Source organism: Macaca fascicularis, chromosome 10, assembly GCF_037993035.2.
Source record: "Macaca fascicularis isolate 582-1 chromosome 10, T2T-MFA8v1.1".
Classification (NCBI taxonomy): domain Eukaryota; kingdom Metazoa; phylum Chordata; class Mammalia; order Primates; family Cercopithecidae; genus Macaca; species Macaca fascicularis.
This window is the reverse complement of record NC_088384.1, coordinates 23654663-23679824: the sequence shown is the minus strand read 5'-3', so window position 1 is coordinate 23679824 and position 25162 is coordinate 23654663. Positions and strand designations below refer to the sequence as shown.

Here is a 25162-nt window from a genome sequence, read left to right as displayed (position 1 = left end):
GAGTTCCTTCAGCTGCTCCCAAACTTGGCTACTTACTCCAAGAAATCAGAACCAAACACCCGGCCCATCTGACCCCTCCCTGAGGAGCACAAGATGTCAGGTTGGACATCTTGTGGTCTGGGCAGGGCACCCCTACTGGCAATGCTGAACTGCACAAGGAAGTGCCAGGGAAAGGCTGGAGTCTGATGCTAGCCAGCAATTCAAAAGAGGAAAATGTTTGAAGAAGTGGTGGACAGACCTGCTGAGCTTGAATCCCAACCTTGGGCACTGCTTCATGCCCTGCAATCAGGGGCAGTGTCACCTAGGGGCAGGGAGTGTGGGTCCTGGGGAGGATGGCTGCAGTGCGTGGAGAGCCAGGTAAGGCTTGGGCGTGTGAGCTAGAGACAGGCATGGGGCAGGAGGGCAGGGACCAGGCTGTGGATTCCAGGACCTAAGTGCTAATGGCGGTGGCATCTTTTTATTGAAAATGCCATGAGTGCCAGAGGCATCTAAGGGGCCCGGTGGCGCTAACCCTTCCCACATATGTCACTGCCCATGATATGCCAGGCACCATGGGCCACAGGCCTTTGCCCTGGGTTCCAATGGAGGTGGGGCAGCACCGGGGACAAGCTGCTGACTCCCACTGCTGGTCGGGCTGAGATGAGGGAAGCCTCTTTGGGACAGCACCATTTGATCTGGGCCACAAGGGATGATTTGGTGGTACCCTGCCTGGACAAAGTGGAGGAGGCCATTCCAACAGAGGAACAACATAGAGAAATAGAGACTGGGGTGCTTGGGGCAGTGAGTGTGAGAAGTCATGCGGACAGAGGAGTGGGGATGCAGGCTGAAGAAGAAAGTGGGCCAGATGGGCCTGGGCAGAGGTTCTGGGGTTATATATGGGGAGAAGCAGTACCTCTTACCTCTTTAAACAACCAGGCTTGCCTGATCAGGAAGTTCCTCTCCCCAGGCTACCAGTTCTTTCCTAGGGGATGAGCATAAGGAGGCCACCTGTGTCTACACCCCTCCCCTGAGAACATTCCCCCCTCCCCAGGGCTGGGTTGCAAAGTAGCCATGATCAGACCATCCTCACCCTGGGCTAACTTCAGTTGGGAAGCCAGTCAGGAATCTTTGACCAGGGCTGGGAAACGCAGCCATTCAAGGCACCTGTCTGATCTGGGAATATTTCCTGGAAGACCCCCTCTGGGCACCTGGGTATGTGCCCAGGCAGTGCAGATTCTTCAAGAACCAGATCCTAATGGGGTGGTCAGGGCACCCAAGCTCCAGTGAAGGCTCTCCCTCTGAGTCTCAACTGAGCACTCCCTGCCTGGAACTTGACCTTGTTTTGCTCTCTCCAGGCCACCAAGCCCACCTGTGCCCCATTGACACTTGCTGACCTCTGCCCCCTAGATGCCACATCAAGTGCTGGCTCTCAGCCTCCCACCCTGGCCCTTTTTGCAACCTGGCAGCTCACAGACCAACTATCTCTGGAGCAACAGCTCCTGGGCACTGACCCTAGCCAGCCCAGTCTCGGTGGGCCCAGCAGGACCTGGCCATGGGGCCCCTTGCACTCAGGCAGGGCAGCCCTTTGAGAATACCACTCTAATCTGCGCTGCTATTCAGTTGGGCGGCAGGGAGCACTTGTCCCTAGAGAGATCCTTTTCAAAATAAAAACAAAAGACTAGAAATAGTCAGTCAGTAATTATGAAACAACAAACAACAAACCAAAAAAACAACCAACCTGAACCATGATTTGAGGTCAAAGTAAATCCATCAAGACTTTCTCCCTGAGCAGGAGGCATCTGTGGCTAGCCGCCTGGCCCCACAGCAGCAGCCTTCACAGGCCTTCATCTGCTGGGCCCAGTGCTGCCTTCCTGCCCACGCCTCTTCCTTAGTAGCTCTTCAGGCAGCAGCTGCCTCTGGTTTCTCCACGATAGTGGCCCTGGTTCACCTTGACAGCAGCCACATGTGGCTGGTCCCCACTAGGGAACTGCCCTGGGAGTGATATGCTCAGGGGCAGAGAATGGGAGTTGGGGGCCGGGGGGATGGCGGGCAGGAAAACAAGGCTGAGAGCTACTGATGGTCCCTTGAACCCTGGGAGCCCTCTGCTGGAGGTGCACATGGGGGGAGGTGTCAGGCTGCGACTCAGAGGACAGGATGTGGCAGGACACAGCCCCTCTCTGGTTGCATGGGTGGACCCGAGGTTTCCTTGCCTCCACCATCATTAGTGCTGCTGCTGCCTTGTGCAGACTGCTGGGAGCTGGCAGGGGTGAGTTCCCTTTCACATGTAGTTTCTGTTCTCACTGCAACAGTTAAAGCAACCTACTGCAGCTATCTTACTGGGATACCTCTGCCTAAAGATCTGCATAAAGATATATTCCCAACAGATCAAAACAGCAAAGCAGTCAGCTCCTTAGCCCTGAGCCTTACTGTTCACAGCTGGGAGTGGACCACCCACAGGTCGCCAAAGAGCTGTGACTCTGGCAAGGAATGTCACTTTCTACTTCCCTCTTTTTCTTGCTGGTAAAATAAAGGGTTGGGCTAAAGTTCTTGTAGGGCCTCTTCTAGGGTTGTTGTTTTTTAATTTTTTTTTTTTTTAAACTGATGATCAATCCAACCAGAACTTCTAGTTTTAGAAATGAAAAATTTCCTCTATCTAGGCAAGCCTTCAACCCCTCTGCTGAGCCTCAGCCCTTCCTGTGTTTCCCCTGCGTGGGCATCAGGCATGGGACAGTTAGGGTGCAGGCTCAGCTTTCTGGTGTTGTAATCTGCCTGGGAGAGTTGGCACTGCTGATACATGTCCTTGTGGTGGTGTGGTTTTGGGCCTCAGAGTCACAGCTGGCTGGCAGCAGGCACCCCGGGCTCTGAGCCCCAGGTGGCAGAATGCTCACAGCGGCTGACAGGTGTGCACTGGAGTGTGAGGGATAACCTGCTCTCTGCCATCCACCTTCCTGCACTGTCAGGACAACCTAGTCCTTCACTGCTTCATAGAAGAACGGCCACAGAGGGCCAGGGGCTCCTCAAGGCAGTGCTTTAGAGTATATATAGTATTGCTCTGATCTCCACAGGCCTTTCACCCTGGCTGACTTCTCTCTGTCTCAGCTTTCTGGGCTCTAGAGAACAGCGCTTTTCGCTTGCTAGAATGGGAGCTTTGAAAGGGGTAGAAACATGCTTCCCACAGGGCAGGAGTGTGAACCGTGGCAGGGGCTGTGCTGCCGGTTTAGGAATGAAGGCAGGCCAGAGAAGAGCACACATGCACCCCTCTGCCGGCACAGCCAGGCCTACCACGGCAGCCTCACCGGCTCAGGGCCTGTGAGGTTATTCTTCCTCTTCAGATGAGGAACCAAGGACCAGAAAGAGCAAGAGATCTGCACAAAGCCACCAGGTTGGCAGGTCATCAGGCCTCCCACTTGGCAGGATAGGGGCTTTTGCTGTGCCCTCCCAGCCGCTGTGTTCCTAAAGGTGGTGTGATGGTGGGTGGCCCCTCCTGGAGGCTGCGACTCCAGGCTTCACAGCTGCACCACCCCGGGGCTCCAGCAGGTGGCACTGGCTCACTTTTCTCACAGCCCATGGCTGCCGGGACCCAGTTGGGCTAACAGCCTAGCTCTCAGCAGAGGATCTTCTCACCTCACGCTGTCTTTATTATTCTTCAGATGATGTTTATTAACCTACTTCAGGAACATTTTCAGTTTCTCCAAAGCACACAATCTGTGTGGTGGTGGGAAAAGGAGAGGGCCCAGCATGCATGGAGAGAGAGGTGAAGCCACAGTGTCTGTGAAGAGTAGACAAGGGGCAGAGGGGTCAGGGGCGTGGCTCTTGTCTCTGCAATGATGACAAATGCCAACTGGGTTGGGCTGCCCTCATTGCTCATGAATCTCCCCTTCAGAGAGGATGAAGGAATCTACTCCTGAGGCAGGAGGAAGCCAGTGCACTGCTCACACTCCTTTGGGCAGTCTGCTGCAGCAGTGCCTGTGAGCGAGTATGAGCCTGCCCAGGTGAGCAGCTGCTCCCTGGCTTCCCATCCACACTCAGCTGAAAGGGAGTTAATTTATGGTGCAGACAGCAGCCTGGGCAAGTCCCCCCAACACCCCCCAACACACACACACACACACACACACACACACACATATGCATACACACACACGCACACAGCTTTCTCAGGCTCTCACACTCTAAGGTGGAGAGCGAAATGCACCCACTCTGCTTGGGCCAAACAAGCTCTTTTGGGCAGTTGGGACCCGATGGACCTCCCTGTGGAGTCTGCCCGCCCTGCCTTCTGCGAGGCAGGCTCTCACCTCAACCCACTCTGCTCTGTCACCCCTCACCTGGCTTCCAAGGCAGCATTTCTGCAGCACTCTGGCATTGGGGAATCAGGTCTCCCATGTGAAGAACACAGCACTGCCTCCTTGGCAGAGACGCGTCTATGTGGGGTCAGTAGATGAAGAAACAGGGGCTTGACTCTCCCTCAGCCAAGTCTGAGAAAAGGGCTCTGGCTCAAGCCTGAAGATGACCAGGATGGCAGGCGCCCACCTAGCCCTGAGATTCTCGCCCTCCTGTCTCTGCAGTAGGGCTGACCAGGTGGCCGGGAGGAGGGAACAAGCAGGCTAGAGCTTAGTGCAATCTCGAAGAACCTCACTGGCTGGCTGGGGCTGTCTGCTCCACACGCATCGACCCAGAGGCAGCCACACTACTGTGGGGGCAGCACTGTTAGACTGCCTGGGGAGGGGCAGCTAGGAAGGGTGCCACCTGAGAAACGCATGAAGGGGCAACCTGAGGGAAGGCTTTGCCCCTCATGGCACCAAAGAGAAAGGTGGTGCTCATTCACCCATTCAACAAGGGCTAAGTGCCTCCTTGGTGTCCCTGGGCAAGCTGCAGTGGGGGAATTCAGTCAACAGGGAGATCTGGTCCTTGCCCTCCTGGAGTTCACAATTTGATGAGGACCATGCAAGGCCCGATAGCAGCTGTGTACATGTGTGCTCACATGGGTGCATCTGATCTTAACGCTTGAACACAGGTGGCAGAACGAGGTCTCTGGGAGTGTCTTCCTTTCCACCTCTTCCCTGTGTCCTGCCCTCCTGCTCCTCTGGGGCTCAATTCCTCACCAGGCACTTGGTTCCTTCATGGTCTGTCTAGACATAGGGCCAGGAACGCTCACCCCAGGGCACATCTGGTCATGACATCTTTAGGATGACTGGAAGGGAGGGGTGAGAAGGGAACTAAACTGATATGGGGCATCTTCTAGAGTATGGACATGGAATCTCAGGGCTAGGCGGGCCCCCGTCATCTTCTGGGCTGTAACGTGAGTACGCTACTTGCATCCTCTTTTAGCCCTTGGCACCGTTCACTGTTACTAATGAGTAAACAACGATGCAAGGTTAAACATCTCCCCTAAGGCAGCGACATCAGGGGAAAGGCCCTGCTGCTCCACGAAGTCAGGCAGCAGAAAGCCTGTGGCTTGAGGGGGGCGCCCTCTGCTCTCTGGGGAGCCGAAGGTCTAGTGCTGTGTGGCATCAGGCCCTGAACCCTCATCTGCCTCATCTGGTTTGTGCCCTCTATCCTAGAAAGGCAGACACTGCACGCAATACCAGTCCAGGGGCCATCTGTGAAGACTCTGTCCCCAGGTCAGAGTTCTGCAGGGGTCAGGGAGGGTCCTCGGTGGTGGCAGCTCATTCAAGGTGTGGCTGCCATTTCTCAGCCCTGTCATTTCTCTTCTGATCAGACACATGGTCCTCACCTTCTCAGGATACGTTTATTGCACATGTTCACCTGCCATGCCCTCTGTGCTGCTCTGTGGTCAGGCTGCCCTGGGAGGAATCCTGCCTCTGCCCCTCACCCACTCACCTGCTCACACTCACTCAGGTGAGCCCCTTAACCCCTCTGGGGTGCAGCTTCCTGCCTCACAGGCAAGGACTGCACCTGGCAGACTGTGAGTATAGCTCCTGCTCTGCTGGGATCTACCTGGAAAATCCTTTGGTTCCTTCTTCCCTCAACTGAGCCCTAACCAGGATGTTCCCAAATCCCCTCTGGGGCTCTCAACTGAGCTGCATCTTCTGAGGTAGCTGGCCTGAGATTTGAACGTGAGTTTTAAGACATCAATGGAAAAATTAATTGACAAATACATTATATTCAAGTAACCAGAGATGCCTCAATTCAATTAAAAAACAGGATTCTGAAACCATTCAGTGACTTCCCTCCACGAACATCCTCACATGAAAGGTTGTCTCATCTGGGAGGTGAACCTGGTGAACACTGCATTTTAAGTACTTATGCAATAAGCTGTGGGTGCTTCTGCTTGTTCCCCTCCTTAATTGCTACATGTCTGGCTGCTCCTCCAGAGAAGAGCCACAAGGCTGGGCAGGCACAGGCAGGGACCCTGGCTCTACCGGTAGTGCCTGGCTCCTCTCAAGCCCAGGAATGAGTGTGGTGCTGCATGTGTCTTCTCTTCCCTTGCTCTTGGACTCTCCTGGGCATATTGGGTCCATGGTAGGTTCCCTGCCTGGGCTAAGGGTTGTGGCACATGCCTCCACCAAAAGGGTCTGCACCTGCCCTCCTGCAGGAGCCACGGCAATAGTTGGTGGTGCCTGGCCTCTGCCCACTCTAGGCATTGTGCTGTGGCCATCTGCTCTTTACTGTAATGAGTATGAGGCTCTGAGCCCAAGCCTGGAGATGCTCACCTTAAAAGAACCTGATGCCCAGGCCAGCCTTGTACGCCTTTCCTACTGACCCCATTCAGAGATCAGAACAAAGGCCTGGGCCAGACAGTCATTGGGGTGGGCTTCTCAAGTGCTCAGGGATGGAGAGAAGAAAAGACAGCCCTGTGTGTGGTAGCCTGCCCAGCTGATGCATGTCCAGCAATATAACAAAACCCCCTTCCAAAGGACTTTGCACTTTCAAGCAATTTGTGGGTCCAAGCCTGTCCCTGAAAACAAACCTGTCAGGTCTAATTCACTTGTTCACAGAGAACTTCCAGAGTTGGATTAGTCAGAGTTGTCTGAAGACAGAATGCGCTGCCTCAGGAGGTAGTAAGCTCCCTGTCATGGGAGGAATTCAGGGAAAAGATGGGTAATCACTTGGCAAGGGAGTTAGATGGATGAAGGCCTGTGGGGCTAGAACATTGTCTTTGGAGTCTGGAAGACCTGGCTCCTAATGCTGGCTCTGTCATTTTCTAGCTGTGAGATCCTGGGCAACTAACTTAACATCTCTAAGCCTTAGTACCCCTCATGGTTGCTGCAGGGATTGACTAAGATAACACATGTAAAGCACTTAGCACAGTGCTGAGTGCTGGGAAGTAATAAGCAGACACACACTGCTGTCATTATCATCGTTGCTATTGTTGTTGCTATAGTTACTTAATTCCCTCCCTTCCTCCTTCCCTCTTTCCCTCCCTCCCTCCCTCCCTTCCTTCCTTCCTTCTTTCCTTCTGTGCCTGTACCTACCTAACACACGGCACCCTGCTAGGCTCCTTGGGTGATACAGAGATAAATCAGAAGCGACTGAGCCTTGGGCAAATGCACAGCCTGGGAGGGGAGAGGGCATGGACACAGGTGACGAATGCAAGGTGCAAGGTTGTGGCTCCCTACCCACAGATAAAGCACCAGGAAGTTTTAGAGAAGGGAGAAATGATTTCCAGTAGGGGCAATCCAGGATGGATTCGTGAAAGATGCTGTGTTTGACACAGTGCCTCAGGGGAAAGCCCTCTCTGGCCATGTCCCCATGCCCAGGTGAAGACCCTGAGATGTGAATGGGCAGGTCTGGGGTTCCTTTGGGTTAGGACAGAGGGTGGGATGAAAATGGAATAGGAAATGGGAAGAATGGCAGGGTGGGACTGTGAAGTACTCAGATGCCAAGCTCCACACTTCCACCTAACTCCACTGGAACTCCTGTGATTCCTGTCGAGAGAAGGACACAAACAAAACCGCGCCCCAGCCAGAGGGGAGGACAGCGATGACCGTCAGCCTGTCCCAGGTGGGTGGTAACAGGATCAGTGTGAGGGACAAAGTCACATCCAGTGAGGGGCAGATTTCATCTCTGCCACTGACAAGCGGGCAGACTTGGGGCAATTCACCTTGTGGAGCACCAGCAACTCTTTGAGGCTGTTGATAGGCATCAAGATAGGCAGGGACAGGACAGAGGCTCCTGCCCAAAGCCTGGTGACTGGAACCAACAGCTGCAGCAGCTGTTGGCAGGGAAGATCCTTGCCCAGAATGGTCACAGTGAGGTGAATATGGGTGGATGGCAGCCATGGCATGCTGTGCATGCCTACATTTAATGTGGCACAGATGACCTGGAGGTCAGAGGTGGAGAGAACACTCAGCTCCTTATTGGGGCCAGAAGCCAAAGAGGCACCAACAAGGAGCAGGGGACAGGGATGCAGGACCCCAGCCAGAAAGCTGGGTATGCAATCTTGGGGGTTCAAAGCCAGGGCTATAGCTGTAGCTGATAGCAGATTGGGTCATCCCTCTGCATTTATTCAAAGTGTTTCCAGTGGCCCTGAGAGAGGTTGTAGCAGGAAGAAGCATCAATCTATCAGTTTCTTGGTGGCGATTTGATCTTTTGGATCTTTTGAGTAGTTGATTCACCCCTAAAAAAAGAGCCTTTGGTGCCATAGAAACCTCAGACTCAAAGTGGGGAGAGAAAGAAACTACTTACTACACAGCAGGATCGATCTAGTCATCATTACTCTTATTGCGTCCTAGTAACAACTCTATCAGTAAGCAAATGTAAAAAGTTGAAGGTCACTTTAACAAAGGGCAGAGCCAGGTTTCAAATCAAGGTCTGGCTAGCCCCAGAGCCCAAGATTTCTCCTCTGCACTGTGTGTCTCACCACAGACAAAGGCCTAGACCTAGGAAGACAGTGATCAGCAGATCACTGGCCTACACTGGGCTTTTGCAGCACTGCTGCAGCACACCTCTGTACGGCCCTAAAGCAGGGTGGCCCTCATGTATGTTCATAAAGAACCACAGCCTGGCCAGGCACAGAGACTCACATCTGTGATCCCAGCATTTTGGGAGGCCACGGTGAGAGGATTACTTGAGCCAGCCTGGGCCAAATAGCAAGACCCTGTCTCTACAAAAAAAAAATTTTTTTTAATTAACTGGATGAGGTGGTGTGCACCTGTGGTCCCAGCTACTCAGGAGGCTCAGGCAGGAGGACTGCTTGAGCCCAGGAGTTTGAGGCTGCAGTTATTTATGATGGCACCACTATAACCCAGCCTGGGTGACAGAGTATGACGCTGTCTCTAAACAAAAAAAGAACTACAACTACACATCCATGCACATGCACACACAGCAGGACGCACGTGTGCCAGGTCTCAGCTTACTGGCCAGGCTGGTCTTGTGGAGACGGCTCTCCTTTCCAGTCACCGCTCTCCACTGTCCTGCTGACACTTTCTTCCCCATGCCTTTAGGAAATCGTCCTGTGTATTACAGTCACTGCATTCCCTCCCACCTCCACTGCAGGCCAGGCTTTCACGCATGGATTTGGAGGGCAGCATAGGCTCTGGGAGCACTACTGCCTCTCCACTTTCAGGGCCTGACCCTCAGGTGTTGAGGGCAGAGGGGGAAGGGGGCAGGCAAACGCTCTGGAGGGCTTCCTCTGCACCCCTCAACATGGCAGCCAGCTCTGGCTCCCCCAGAACCCCTCCCCTCTGCCACTGGCTGCACACTCTGTAACGTGTGGCTGAGGTCCCTGCCCAGCAGACAGTCTCCTGGGTGGGGAACCAGTAAGGTGCTAGGCCCATGTGACCCACCCAGCGTGACACACACACACACACCCATGCCACGTGAAATGTGGGCACGCTGAGCACTGTGGCCATCCCACTCCCACCTAGCATTCTCCCTACTTTCTTTTCTCCCTGTTCTATAGTCATGGAGGTTGGGCCCATGGGATGGAGATGCCTCTTTCCTCATCTAGCAGGACCCCAGTTTTTGCTGGCGATTCTCTAGAAGGACCCCCAACCAAGCTGAGGTTCTCTCTTGCTTATTCCTTGTCCAGTCTTCGGTGAGAGACAGGGAGTGTGTCACAGGGCACTAGAGGGAAGTTGCAGAGACCTGAGGGTGGGCTCTGGCCCTGTTGTGCTCCTCTCTTTAGAATAAGGAGACTTACTTCTTTGTCCTCTGTTTTGGCTCTAGTCACTGCTCTCTGGACAATAAGAAAGTCCCTCTCCACACTGTGTCACACACAGATATAATGTGGAAAATTAAAGACCTAGGATGCTTGTTGTACCAATGGTGGCTTACAGAAGTCAGGAAACTTCTCTGGGGTACTGGCCCTAAATGACTCTGGATGGGTGCACCTTACTTAATACCAAGGCACTCCGTGTAGTCCAGGATCCAGGATGCAGTCAAAAGCCTGTCCTGTTCTTCCTTCTCTTTTCTACAGCAAATGTGATCTGCTGACTGCCCCAGGTCCAGTCACATACACACATACCATATATACATACCACACACAAACACACACATACAAATACAACTCTGCACACACAAATACTTACATACATTCCCACAGAACCTCCCCCCACCCACACACAGACACTTACATGCATGTGCTGGCCTACCAGTCCTCAGCGTCACTCCCAAAGGATAGGGCTGCTGCTCTGCCCTCTGGGGCTCACACCAAGGTCAGGGTGCTAGCCAAGAGAAGGGTCTTTGTTTTTCATTCAATAGTGGTGCTTACCCTGAGTTCAAAATGCAAATGTGTTTTCTGCCAATAGGCAAGAAGAAAAATAGTGATTGCAGAGACCTCAAAAATGACAGCAGAACAAAGACCAATTCCTGACGTGGCAAGGGAGAAAAACCTAAAGCCAAGTCGCACTTGACTTGCATTAGCTACAGTGGCCTCATTGCCAAATCAGTCCAGCAAACCACCCAGGAACAAAGGGGCCAAGGAATCCATAAAATCACTGAGCTAGAGAGCCCCTGGAGAGAGGAGCCCTTACTGCTCCAGCACACAAGGCCCTACACACACGGTTGCTTCCATGTCACCTCTGTTGGCTCCAGGGTACAAGCACTCTGCAAATGCTAGCCACTATCAGCAATCTGCAGAAACGCCACTTCTAGCTGCTCTGTTCAGTCACAAGCCAGTGCACCTCTTAGCCCAGATCTCTGGCCATATGTGGGACAGAGAGGGAGGCCTGGGACCCCACAGCAGAGCAGGGACAGGCTGGCAGGAAAGCTGCAAGGCATGTTTTGGCACCCGTTCATGGGCAGACCTCCCTCCTCTCTGGCCTATGTGTGCTGAGCTATAAGATGTGAGGGAAGTTTGCACTGTTTTAACAGGGATACCTTTGCCTCCATGGTTCCCTCAGCTGCAGCTCCACTCTCTTGTGGATGAAGGCCAGAACCCCGCTTCCTGGCTTCTGAGAGAGGCACTAGAGAACACGCAGTGTTGCAAACTTACCTGGGCCTTAAGGGCTCACTGCATTGAAGTGAGAAGAATGCCGGCTATTTCCCTCATCCAAAGGGTCGGGATTGGAAGAGTCTGCAGAGACCCCTTCAACTCCTTTGCTTTTCTGAGGGTGGGACTGGGTTGGGTCAGACCTTGCCAATGGAGCTGGGTGCAAGCTCAGGGCTGTGGGCCTTGCTGCTCCCCACTCAGTCCTCAGGGCTGGGCACAATACTCAGCCTGGCTGGGGACGGAGATTGTGTTGTATAAGTGAACCAACAAATTAATCTACAGTACTGTGCTCACTGGAGTTATTGCAGGGCTGCTCCAAAGGACAGAAACCATCTTTCCAAAATGTGCACTCCACCATTCAAAATGCACACCAACCCAAAGCCCAGGGTTGATTACCTAGGGCCCTAGATATACCTGGCTCGACCCTTTTCTTCCATAGAGCTCAGGTCCTGGGGGAACTGGTTCCTGACTGCTAGAGTGTCTGCAAGCAGGTCACCATGGATGCCTGACCGCCTGCTTTGGCAGCTCTCTCATGTGAAGGACTTGAGGTAGGAAGGGAAGAAGGATGGGGGAGGCTACAACCCAAGGTGGCCAATAGCTGCTGCATAGGCACATAGACATCTCATCCCTTCGTTTCTCCACCCACGTTAAGAATTTAAGTTTAGCACTATTCTTCCCACTTTATTCAAAACAACAGAAACCCACCAGTTGTACAGTGTCTTCCACATATTAAGTCGGTCAGTGTGTTATTTATACATTGGCTCCATTATTCCCACATTACAGGAACCCTGCAGGGTAAGAAGCCATCCCCATTTCACAGATGACGAGACTGAGACTGACAGAGGTGAAACTGCCTCCTAGTGTCCTACAGCTGGTGTGGCAAGGCCAGAGGCTGCACTCTGAGCTCTTCACACTCTAGTTTATCACCACAGCTTGCATCACCTGGCAGAGGTAAGTGTCACCTGCCTTCACTGACTGAGAAGTTGGCAGAGCAAGAACATGCATCCAGGCCCAATCCCAGGCCTCCACAAACCTGGTGGATCCCTACATGAAACCAAAAGCCATAAGGGACACCTGTGAAGGTGGCTGGGAAGAAGGAACTAGGCGTGAACTAGCTTGAAGTTCTGGCCTCCTTACAACCAGGCTGCCAGCTCCTACATCCCCTGTCCTTGGCTCCCTTCCCACTCAACTCAGCCCTGGGAAAGTCAACACACATTTGTCACTCTGACAGCACAATAATGAGAGGAAACCAGGGCCTGGAGTAGGAACAGACAGGGTACACAATGCCCTGCACAGCAGGGCTGCCAAGCAGAGAGACTGCCTCCCACCCAGTGCATAGTCACTTCCCACCTGTGTTCTAGGGTCAACCAGCTGCCCTTTAAAGGCAGGCCCTCAGGCTGTGGCAGGGACCTAGGGAGTCTGTGATGTCTTTCCAAAGAGGTCTATCAAAATGTACTCCTAGGTTGTTGCCAGGCAACCAAACAACAGTGGGACAGGTGTCCCTCAACCCCAACTGTCTGCCCTGTTTACCTGGACCCAGCTCGGGTATCACTCCTAAGAAAAAGATGAAGAGGTGTGCTGGCTTGGAAATTTCAAACTCGATTCATCTTAAAGCCATTAAGAACTATTTGGTCAAGTGACAGGGAACTGAGGTCTTGGCACAGATGGGTGAGCCTGGGTCTGGATGAGTGCATTCCTAGGCCCAGTTTCTCCTTCCAACAGCACCAGCATTCTCACTCTCCCTGACCTCCCTGAATCTCAGGCCAGGAAGTCAATGCAGGTACCCACGAGTTACCTGCAGAAGCTAGCAAAGAAGTATGTGAAGTTACTCTGGCTTCTGCCTGATGTTTGGAAAGTCAGCTCTGAGGCTATGTGAAGAAGCAGCCGACTGTCCCCTGGGACTCCCATCCCAGCCAAATGAGGGTTGTCACGTCAAGCCTGTCACTGTTTTCTCACTTGAGCTGGAGATGCTGCTGTGAAGCAGAGGCTCTGACGGGCATGGGACTGTGGAAGCATCACGCTTGCTGCTGCAAATGCATGACATGAGCCAGAAGCCTAACCAGCCGGAAGGAACATCCACTAAAAGCACATTATCTGTGCTCAGAGCACCCTGCCCTGCACTGGGCCTAGGGAAAGCACCCTACACACACCTGTTAAAGAGGTTATTGCGGCGAACCATCCGCAGAAAGCCAGTGGGGTCAGTGACCGAGTTGAGTTTGTTGTTCATCTCTTCAAATTGCTGGTCCATGATGTCTCCCGCTTCACTCTCTGTCTCACTGCTGGCACAGGCCCTGCAGGAAAAATTGCAGAAAAAGCCAATCAGAGACAGGAAGCGCTGAGCTATGGAAGTCAGCTCTGAGGTCCTGTGCCATTCTGTCACCAAACGATCCTCTAGTACCATTGCCTCCAGATGTCAGCATTACCCTACTCCCTCCTCAGTGTCCCTGAGGCCCTCTTCCTGAACTTCTTTTGTCCACTGCTTCTCCAGATGAACTCTGGTTGGTTGTTTATGGGCTGTCCCCCCCCACTCTGCTGTGAACTGTCTACAGGCAGGAGCTGTGTCTGAATAAGAATTGTATTCCAAGCATCTGGCATATGCATGACAGACTAGGTGAGGTGCTGTCTGTGATGGGCTGGCCACATACTCTTCCCAGAGTAGAGCTGAGGCAAGTGCAGCTGTGAGGCAATCCTCCCTGCACAAGCTGCAGTCCAGTCCATTTCAGAAACAGTAACTAAGTACCTACATCGTGTTGAGCACTGTCCTAGGCAAGGGGGACATGCAGCCTAAAATGGCATTTTCCAGATGAGGGGACAAACATGCTGACAAGTGGCTGCAATGCTAGTAGGGCAGGCACTGCTGGAAACGCAAACGTGAGAACTGCTGCTGATTTGGCCCATTTTCCAAGCTCAGCATGAGAAGGTGACCATTTTTTAATTAATAAATTCATATTTCCCCTATGACAGCCTTTAACAGAACATCTCACAATGTGTTTTAAGTAAACAAAAATACCCAGGAGTACCTTGATTCATCAGCATGATTAAAATGGCAAAAGGCTTAATAAATGTAAAAGCCATGCACTGTGCCCTGATGAGACACGGACAGCCAGGCCGTGGCTAATGTGTCTGTGGAAGCACTGCCGGCCTGCAGTCATCCTCCTCCATGCCACACCATGCCTCCCAACCAACTGAGGCTCACAAAGGCGCATGCCTATGTTGAGCCCTCACCTATCCTAGGCATCAGGAACACATTCAGACTTTGCTGAGATGCTTTGCTGAGATGCTTACTGATACCTCGCCCACAGGAAAACTACTTTCAGACCTTCCTGCTAAGGACTGGCATAAAGAAGTGGAGGGCACCAGGGCACTGCAGGCAGCAGTCAGTCACTAGTCCCTCATGTGCTAAGCAGGTGGGACTCTGGAAAGGCGCAGACCACCTGTCGCTAAGAGGAATAAGGCTTGGTGCATAGAGATTTGGGTTTAAGGCAAACATGACCCACTTCAAATGGCCAAGCTGGTGACACCTGTGACAGAGAAGGGAAATAAGCCCCTCACCAGCTCATTCTGGGGGGCAAATGAGACATGGCATGTAAAGCTGCTATGCAAACTTGAATGCTCTATGTGAACACCAACCCTGGTGTAAGGGCTAAATTTATGTCAACGTGACTGGGCTGCAGGGTGCCCAGATATTTGGTTAAACATTATTTGGGGTATGTTTGTGAGGGCATTTCTAGATGAGATTACCATTTAAGCTGGTAGACTGAGTAAAGTAGACTGCCCTCCCCAGCGTGAGTGGGCCGCATCTGCTTATCCATTGAAGGCCTGGATAGAGCAAAAAAGTAGAGAAAGAGAAAATGTGCTCTTTCTGTGCTGTCACCAACCTAAGGCATCAATCTTTTGCCTTCAGGCTTGGACTTGAACTGAAACTTACACCACTGGCTTTCCTGGGTCTCCAGCTTGCTGCAGCAGATCCTGGGGCTTCTCAGTCTCCATAACCACATGAACGAATTCCTTATAATAAGTTTCCTTTATCTCTTTATAAAAATAAATAAATATACATACAAGCACATCCTATTTATATCTACGTGTTGTGTGTGTGTGTGTGTGTGTGTGTGTGTGTGTGTGATCTTTTATTGGTTCTGTTTCTCTGGAAAACCCAGATAAAAACATCTAGTAATTATCTCAGAACCACACTGATGACTGGTAAAGTCCTGGCTATTGGCCTGCTTTTGTTCCAGCCTTCACAGTCTGGAACTGGCTCTTTAACCATAGTGCAGTACCTGGCATGCAGCAGCTATGCAGTGGGGAATTGCTGAATGAATGAATGAATGACCTATGCTGGAGAGAATTTTACAATGTGCCAAGTATTTTTACACAGATTTAATTTTATCTCTATGACAACTCTGTGAGGTAGGTCTTATTATCTCTATCTTATATCTAAGGTGACAGAGGTTCGGAGAATCCAAGGAACTGGGCTAAAAAGTATTAATTAGGTGGTAGAGCTGAGTCTGAGTCCAGCTCAGATCTGTGGCACTCACTGACCTCCCTCCCCCTCCCCCTAAAAGGCTCTAAGCTTCTCACAGACTCCATGCTTCTCTCCTGGGGTTTGACTTCGACAGGGAGGGGCTGAATATAGGAATTAGGAGAAACCAGGAAACTTCTAGGATCGAAATAAATCACCAAGCTTCCATCATGTTGGACAGCTTTTATTCCTCTCACTGCCTGGTGGATGTCAGCTGAACAGGCAAGCAGGTGAAGACTTGAAAGGCTCCTTTGGGAGCTGAAGGCCCTTCACAGAGACCCTGGTAAATATTACTCAACGAGCTCCTCTGTCCAGGGACACATTTATCATCTGAATGCAACTGCCTGCTTGGAGCTGAGAAATCGGCTTGTCATTCAGCACTTTGCAAAGGGGAGAAGAATTGCCTGGGACCTGTATCAGCCTCCATTATCTTGCAATTCTGTTCTTACTGTCAGCCACAGACTGAGCCCTCAGTATCTCCTGCTTAATGGGGTTGTTTCCTATTTCCTGACCCTTCAAAGTATTAACACTGAAGGGAAAAATAAACAGGCGATGTCATAGATAAAGGGATCTCCCATTTACAAAACAAGCCTCATATCTATATAGTAGGAGTCCCTAGTGCCTTGCTACCAGTTCTCACAGCACACTCACTCTCCTGCACCCATTTCTCTGAGTGACTTTCTAGAGATGGCACATCTGGTCACCATAGGCCCTGATTCAATCCATATTGCTTCAACAATAATTACTGGGTGGGAACTATGTGTAAGAATTATAAGGGCTAAATAGATGAGAGTCACATTATAGCTGCCTTCAAGGTGCGTACTATCTGGTATGACTAATATCCTTTAGTTCTTCCTTATTACTAGCCAATCCCTTTTACTCCAATCTCTGTTCAAATTATTGTGTGGTTTCTTATTCTTGCTTTGATACTGACTGATATATACTGAATGTTAATTTAAAAAACAAAATAAATCCTATTACCAAATCCTGGGAGGAAGTCAGGAAAGTAAGATAAGCTTTGGTGCCCCTCACTCATTGATGAGGTCATTAGGCTGACCAATCCTCAAAAATTCACTGTGCAACCAGTACATCCAAGACACTCAGCCGGGGCTGGGATTACTCAAAGGAAGAACACTTCTGCCCTGAGAAGCTGCTAGATAGGCACACTAATCTCTGCAACATGAAAAATAAATTACTACATAGTAGCACATGTATGTATATAGAGAGATTGAATGAGCAATCAGTACAGGATAAGCAGGGGAGAGAGCAAGAAAAGAAAGAGAGGAGGAGGGAATGAATATGAGAATGTGAATAAACAAACAGTGGCTGTGCAGAAAGAGCCCCTAAAGCATTTAGTCTTACAGCCTGATTTTAGCCACTATTCTGATGGCCATGATCTGAAACGAAGAAACAATAGAGACACATTGGCTTTGCAGACAAAACTGGCAGTCATAGCTCAGCAGAGGATAACTCGAGGGAGAGAGGGCACATGAGCCGGGTGGCAAGACAGGAAGAGTGGAAAAGGAGGGCACTCCTGGCCCACCAGCTGCTCAGCACTGGCAAGCTAGGGAGGCATCAAAAGCTAAGATTCCGCCTGTCTTTTCTTCCTAGTCTGCTTACATTCCACTCCTGCCTAACCAGCTCTGGACCCTTGGCCCTGCCTACTTGTCTTGCCCTCCAGACTTGGCCACACACTCGATTTCTCCTTCCTTCGTGGCTCTCTAGGCATGAGGATTCTGGCTCAGACATCCTTCTTGGGCCCTTTCTACTCCTGGACTCTGGAGGGTAAAAGAGGACTCTGTTCTTGTTCCAGGGGCCTGACTTGGCACTTGCCCATCAGCCAGAGTCCTGCCTGGACCTGACCCTAGTCTTTTGCCTGGAGTCAGGTAGAAGGTTGAGGTCTGGATCATTATGGTCATGGAGAACAGTGAGGGCAAAAGGTCAAAGTCAGTACAAGCTGGCTTAAGCAGAGGGCAGCAAGGTATACCTCCTGGCGAGGGCTGAGAGGGGAGCTGGAGAGAGGGAGCAGTCCAGAGACAGGCAGTAGCTGCTTCATGGTACCTACCTGCCCTGCTAGCATCTGTTCCAGGGACTCTGTGAGAAGCCCAGATCCTGCCTGCTCTGGGGAATATAAATCATGCCGTCACCAGAGGCAAGCTCCAAAATGCTGTTCACATGCAGCTTTCCCCAGAGAGATGGAAATGGCTCATGAATCAAGCATCTCAGAGCTGTGCCAGAGCTCATCCTGTTCTTGGGGACATGGCTTGGCAAGAGGCTCCAGATAGGATTTTCATTTGCAAGCATGGCCACCTGATCTCTCCAAGAACATGCTTGCTCTCTGTCATTCCCCTGACAGTTGCAACTGAAGCTCCACAAGGCACACTTTTATTTATGTCTCAACATCCTTTTACTACCTCATTCTGTCTCCATTCCCCGCCCCGCTCCAGGCTTCTTGTGCACTGATAACCAGTTACTTGCCAAAGACCAACCAATTGCAACCCTGAAGCTGGAAACGACAGGCGAGAAACTCCATCTTCAGTTTCCTGTGCACAGGGCAGTGAGACAGCTCCTACACCGCTGGCCCCATGCCCGATGGGAGCAGATCAAAGGCAGCAAAACACTCCTTTTTTCAAAGCGAGGATCTTTTTGCAATTGGTAAAACTTCAGAAAGCAAGAGTTAGTGCATTTGCAGCTACTTCCTATAATCATTTTTTTGCCTTCTGATTCTGAAAGGCCAGGTCTAACTGTGCCAGTACCCTATGTTGGGGATTCTACAACCAGGAAGCAGAGGGTATCTTGGAGATCTGAAAAGGTGCACAGATGACAATACCATGCACACTTACTAGGTTTTGCATGGGCTGATGTGCCAACAGCTGAAAAGGCCCACCCATTTTTCCCAGTAGCCACTTAGCAAGAGCACCAGAAAATGAAGACATGAGACTTTTGGGAACTCAGGATTTCTGAGACCTTTGAAACTTTCCCATGTGACTTACTTACCAGTTCCTGTCTATTTTTTCTTACTAACAATTCGTAAACTTTTAAGATGAAAAGAGCCTGGGCTAAAAAAAAAAGCAATTTAGTTGCAATCTTAGTCTCTGATAAAACAGACTTTAAACCAACAAAGATCAAAAGAGACAAAGAAGGTCCACTACATAAATGGTAAAGGGATCAAGTCAACAAGAAGAGCTAACTATCCTAAATATATATGCACCCAATACAGGAGCATCCAGATTCATAAAGCAAGTCCTTAGAGACCTACAAAGAGACTTAGACTCCCACACAATAATAATGGGAAACTTTAACACCCCTCTGTCAATATTAGACAGATCAATGAGACAGAAGGTTAACAAGGATATCCAGGACTTGAACTCAGCTCTGGACCAAGTGGACCTAATAGACATCTAGAGAACTCTCCACCCCAAATCAACAGAATATACACTCTTCTCAGCACCACATCACACTTATTCTAAAATTGACCACATAGTTGGTAGTAAAACACTCCTCAGCAAATGTAAAAGAACAGAAATCACAACAAACTGTCTCTCAGACCACAGTGCAATCAAATTAGAACTCAGGATTAATAAACTCACTCAAAACCGCATAACTACATGGAAACTGAACAACCTGCTCCGGAATGACTACTGGGTACACAACGAAATGAAGGCAGAAATAAAGATGTTCTTTGAAACCAGTGAGAACAAAGACACAACGTACCAGAATCTCTGGGACACATTTAAAGCAGTGTGTAGAGGGAAATTTATAGCACCAAATGACCACAAGAGAAAGTAGGAGAAATCTAAAATCGACACCCTAACATCACAATGAAAAGAACTAGAGAAGCAAGAGCAAACACATTCAAAAGCTAGCAGAAGGTAAGAAATAACTAAGATCAGAGCAGAACTGAAGGAGATAGAGAAACAAAAAACCCTTCAAAAAATCAATGAATCCAGGAGCCGGTTTTCTGAAAAGATCAACAAAATAGATAGACCACTAGCAAGACTAATAAAGAAGAAAAGAGAGAAGAATCAAGTAGATGCAATAAAAAATGATAAAGGGGATATCACCACGATCCCACAGAAATACAAACTACCATGAGAGAATACTATAAACACCTCTATGCAAATGAACTAGAAAATCTAGAAGAAATGGATAAATTCCTGGACACATACACTCTCCCAAAACTAAACCAGGAAGAAGTTGAATCCCTAAATAGATCAATAACAGGTTCTGAAATTGAGGCAATAACTAATAGCCTACCAACCAAAAAAAGTCCAGGACCAGACGAATTCACAGCCGAATTCTACCAGAGGTACGAAGAGGAGCTGGTACCATTCCTTCTGAAACTATTTCAATCAATAGAAAAATAGGTAATCCCAGCACTTTGGGAGGCTGAGACGGGTGGATCACGAGGTCAGGAAATCGAGACCATCCTGGCTAACCCAGTGACACCCCGTCTCTACTAAAAAAAAAAAAAACACAAAAAACTAGCCAGACGAGGTGGCGGGCACCTGTAGTCCCAGCTACTCGGGAGGCTGAGGCAGGAGAATGGCGTAAACCCGGGAGGTGGAGCTTGCAGTGAGCTGAGATCCGGCCACCACACTCCAACCTGGGCAACAGAGTGAGACTCCGTCTCAAAAAGAAAAAAAAAAAAAAAAGACGGAATTCTCCCTAACTCATTTTATGAGGCCAGCATCGTCCTGATAGCAAAGCGTGGTAGAGACAACAAAAAAAGAGAATTTTAGGCCAATATCCCTAATGAACATCGATGTGAAAATCCTCAATAAAATACTGGCAAACCGAATCCAGCAGCACATCAAAAAGCTTATCCACCATGATCAAGTCGGCTTCATCCCTAGGATGCAAGGCTGGTTCAACATATGTAAATCAATAATTGTAATCCATCACATAAACAGAACCAATGACAAAAACCACATGATTATTTCAGCAGATGCAGAAAAGGCCTTCGACAAAATTCAACAGCCCTTCGTGCTAAAAACTCTCAATAAACTAGGTACTGATGGAACATATCTCAAAATAATAAGAGCTATTTATGACAAACCCACAGCCAATACCATACTGAATGGGCAAAAACTGGAAGCATTCCCTTAGAAAACTGGCACAAGAAAAGGATGCCCTCTCTCACCACTCCTATTCAACATAGTGTTGGAAGTTCGCCTAGGGCAGTCAAGCAAGAGAAAGAAATAAAGGATACTCAATTAGGAAAAGAGGAAGTCAAATTGTCTCTGAGGATGACATGATTGTATATTTAGAAAACCCCATCGTCTCAGCCCAAAATTTCCTTAAGCTGATAAGCAACTTCAGCAAAGTCTCAGGATACAAAATCAACGTGCAAAAATCACAAGCATTCCTCTACACCAATAATAGACAAACAGAGAGCCAAATCTTGAGTGAACTCCCATTCACAATTACTACAAAGAGAATAAAATACCTAGGAATCCAGCTTACAAGGGATATGAAGGACCTCTTCAAGGAGAACTACAAACCACTGCTCAATGAAATAAAGGAGGACACAAACAAATGGAAGAACATTCTATGCTCATGGGTAGGAAGAATCAATATCATGAAAATGGCCATACTGCCCAAGCTAATTTATAGGTTCAATGCTATCCCCATCAAGCTACTACTGACTTTCTTCACAGAATTGGAAAAAACTACTTTAAAGTTCATATGGAACCAAAAAAGAGCCTGCATAGCCAAGACGATCCTAAGCAAAAAGAACAAACTGGAGTCATCAAGCTACCTGACTTCAAACTATACTGCAAGGCTACAAAACCAAAACAGCATGGTGCTGGTACCAAAACAGAGATATAGACCAATGGAACAGAACAGAGCCCTCAGAAATAACACCACATATCTACAACCACCTGATCTTTGACAAACCTGACAAAAACAAGCAATGGGGAAAAGATTCACTATTTAATAAATGGTGCTGGGAAAACTGGCCAGCCATATGTAGAAAGCTGAACCTGGATCCCTTCCTTACACCGTATACAAAAATTAACTCAAAATGGATTAAAGACTTAAATGTAAGACCTTAAAACCTTTATGATACCATAAAGACCTTTATGACACCATAAAACCCTAGAAGAAAACCTGGGCAAAACCATTCAGGACATAGGCATGGGCAAGGACTTCATGACTAAAACACCAAAAGCAATGGCAACAAAAGCCAAAATAGACAAATGGGATCTAATTAAACTAAAGAGATTCTGCACAGCAAAAGAAACTATCATCAAAGTGAACAGGCATCTTACACAATGGGAGAAAATCTTTGCAATCTACCCATCTGACAAAGGGCTAATATCCAGAATCTACAAAGAACTTAAATTTACAAGAAAAAACAAACAACCTCATCGAAAAGTGGACAAAGGATATGAACAGACACTTCTCAAAAGAAGACATTTATGCAGCCAACAGACATATGAAAAAATGCTCATCATTACTGGTCATTAGAAAAATGCAAATCAAAACCACAATGAGATACCATCTTATGCCAGTAAGAATGGCAATCATTAAAAAGTCAGGAAACAACAGATACTGGAGGGGATGTGGAGAAATAGGAATGCTTTTACACTGTTGGTGGGAGTGTAAATTAGTTCAACCATTGTGGAAGACAGTGTGGCGATTCCTCAAGGATCCACAACTAGAAATACCATTTGACCCAGTGATCCCATTACTGGGTATATACGCAAAGGATTATAAATCATGCTACTATAAATACACATGTACATGTATGTTTACTGCAGCACTATTCACAGTAGCAAAGACTTGGAACCAACCCAAATGTCCAACAATGATAGACTGGATTAAGAAAATGTGACACATACACACCATGGAATACTATGCAGCCATAAAAAAGGATAAGTTCATGTCCTTTACAGGGACATGGATGAAGCTGGAAACCATCATTCTGAGCAAACTATCACAAGGACAGAAAACCAAACACCGCACATTTTCACTCATAGGTGGGAGTTGAACAACAAGAACACATGGACACAGGGTGGGGAACATCATACACTGGGGCCTGTCAGGGGGTGGGGAACTGGGGGAGGGATAGCATTAGGAGAAATACCTAATGTAAATGATGAGTTGATGGGTGCAGCAAACCAACATGGCACATGTATACCTATGTAACAAACCTGCACACTGTGCACATGTACCCTAGAACTTAAATAAAAGAAAGAAAGAAAGAAAGAAAGAAAGAAAGAAAGAAAGAAAGAAAGAAAGAAAGAAAGAAAGAAAGAAAGAAAGAAAGAAAGAAAAAGAAAAGAGAGCCTGGGCTTCCTTTTAGGAATAGCAAAGAAAGGCTGGGAGACATCCTACTCTATGGGATGTCTCACACAAGAGAAGAACCCAAGAAACAGAGAAGCGATGTGAGTCTTTAAATCAGGAATACAGGCTACACATTGGGGATGAGGAGAAGGAGGCGGTGTAGTAGACAGCTTTGGAGCAAGCTCTGACCACCATAAACATTCTACTTCTAGAAATTGCCTCCCTGGGCCAAGCGCGGTGGCTCACGCCTGTAATCCCAACACTTTGGGAGGCCAAGGCAGGTGGATCATGAGGTCAGGAGTTCAAGATCAGCCTGGCCAAGATGGTAAAACCCCGTCTCTACTAAAAATACAAAAATTAGCCAGGCGTGATGGTGGTCGCCTGTAATACCAGCTATTCGGGATGCTGAGGCAGAGAACTGCTTGAACCCAGGAGGCAGAGGTTGCAGTGAGCCGAGATAATGCCATTGCACTCCAGCCTGGGTAACAGAGCGAGACTCTGTCTCAAAAAAAGAAAAAAAAAAAAGAAATTGCCTCCCTGATTCACAGAGTCACATATGGTGACCATCCTCCCTGCACTGGTGATTGTATCAGATGTGTATTCCTGCCCTAAGCTTGGCCTATCAGATTCCTTTCCCCAAAATTTGTGTGCTGGAAAACAGGGGAGCTGAATGTAACTTCCTGTGGCTAGTTCTATAGGCTGTGGGTGAGCACAGGAGCCATCCGAGGTGGCTATTTTCCCACTCTGGGATTAGGAGCAGAGAGCAGTTTGCACCTCCAGCTGCAAACTGGAGGTCTGCAGCAGGAGGTGCCAAATAAAGCAGCTGAGCAGTGATGAGAACCAGACTGCCTCCCACAACCTAGGGGTTCCCACAGCTTTCCTTTAGTGTTCCAAGTTTGCCTTGGATTTCATGGGGCTCCTCACCCATATAACCTTATTAGAAATCCCCCTTTCGATTAAGCAAGGTTTGGGGAGGATTGTCGTTGGGAGAGAGGAAGGGCAGGGCGGAGAAGTGTCCTCAGGGACCTGTGTGTCCTCACTGCCCAAAGCCACAGCTGTCTAATTGCTCTGGTATCATTCAAACTTATGGGCACGTTGGACGGTCAGTGGGTAGAGAGAGTATGAGCTGCACACCAGAGCAAGATGTGCTAGAACCATCCATGAGGGTAGAGACAAGTGAAAGCCATTCTTCTCAGAAAATTCCTCCCAGGGGGCCCAATATCATGCCAGAGAAAATGTGGTAACACCAGCACAGTCTCTGAAGTCAAATCCACTAGTTCAAACCCTCTGTAGGGGCTAGCAGTGGGGCCCTTCCAGCATTTGCTGTTGACACTGCCTGGGGCTATGAACAGTTTCTCATCAGAAGGTCAGTCACTATCATACACTCACTGGTCTCTCTGGAAATGCTTATATTTGAATGAGGCTAGATTTAGTTCCTTTCTCTTCTTGTACATCACTCTAGAAATTGCTTTTCTCTGTATCCTCTCAAGGCTATGATTTATACTATTATCTAACAATTGTAATTTATAGAAAAAACCTTCTGTTGGTCGGAAGGCAAACGATTACATTAACCTGCCGAGAATCTATACACATATGAACACAAAACACACCTATGAACAATCAATGAATTATGTGTGCTTTGGTTGTTAAACTGATGAAAGAATAAAAGTTCTCTTCCGAAACGCTTTCTTAAGAGCATCTGAATTTTCTTAAAAAAAAAAAAAAACACAAAGTCTTCTGGCCTCTGGGATCCAGAACAATTGTGCATTTTTAACTCAGAAGCATTTTTTGTACACATTCTTTTTATCTCATGGCCTGGAATTATCTAGTCTATACTTAAGTGTTAAAGGAGAAATACAGATTTACCCTTAGCTTTTCTTTGTTAAAGGAGAATTACAGGTTTTCCCCTAGCTTTTCTTTTTTCAGTAAACACAGTGATCAAATAAATAAAAAGGTTTCACTTCCATTAGCTCAACAGC

At 48.7% G+C, this 25162-nt stretch overlaps 1 protein-coding gene across 10 annotated transcripts in view; it reads right to left on the bottom strand.

The window, feature by feature from the left end:
* The window catches only part of TTC28 (tetratricopeptide repeat domain 28), a 727080-nt gene that overhangs the window by 38279 nt on the left and 663639 nt on the right, over positions 1-25162 (bottom strand). For all 10 annotated transcript variants that reach the window (XM_005567710.4, XM_045364300.2, XM_015457345.4 and 7 more), the window contains one exon: positions 13522-13662. In XM_005567710.4, coding sequence (XP_005567767.3) covers positions 13522-13662 — 141 coding nt within the window. The remainder of the gene's footprint in view (positions 1-13521; positions 13663-25162) is intronic.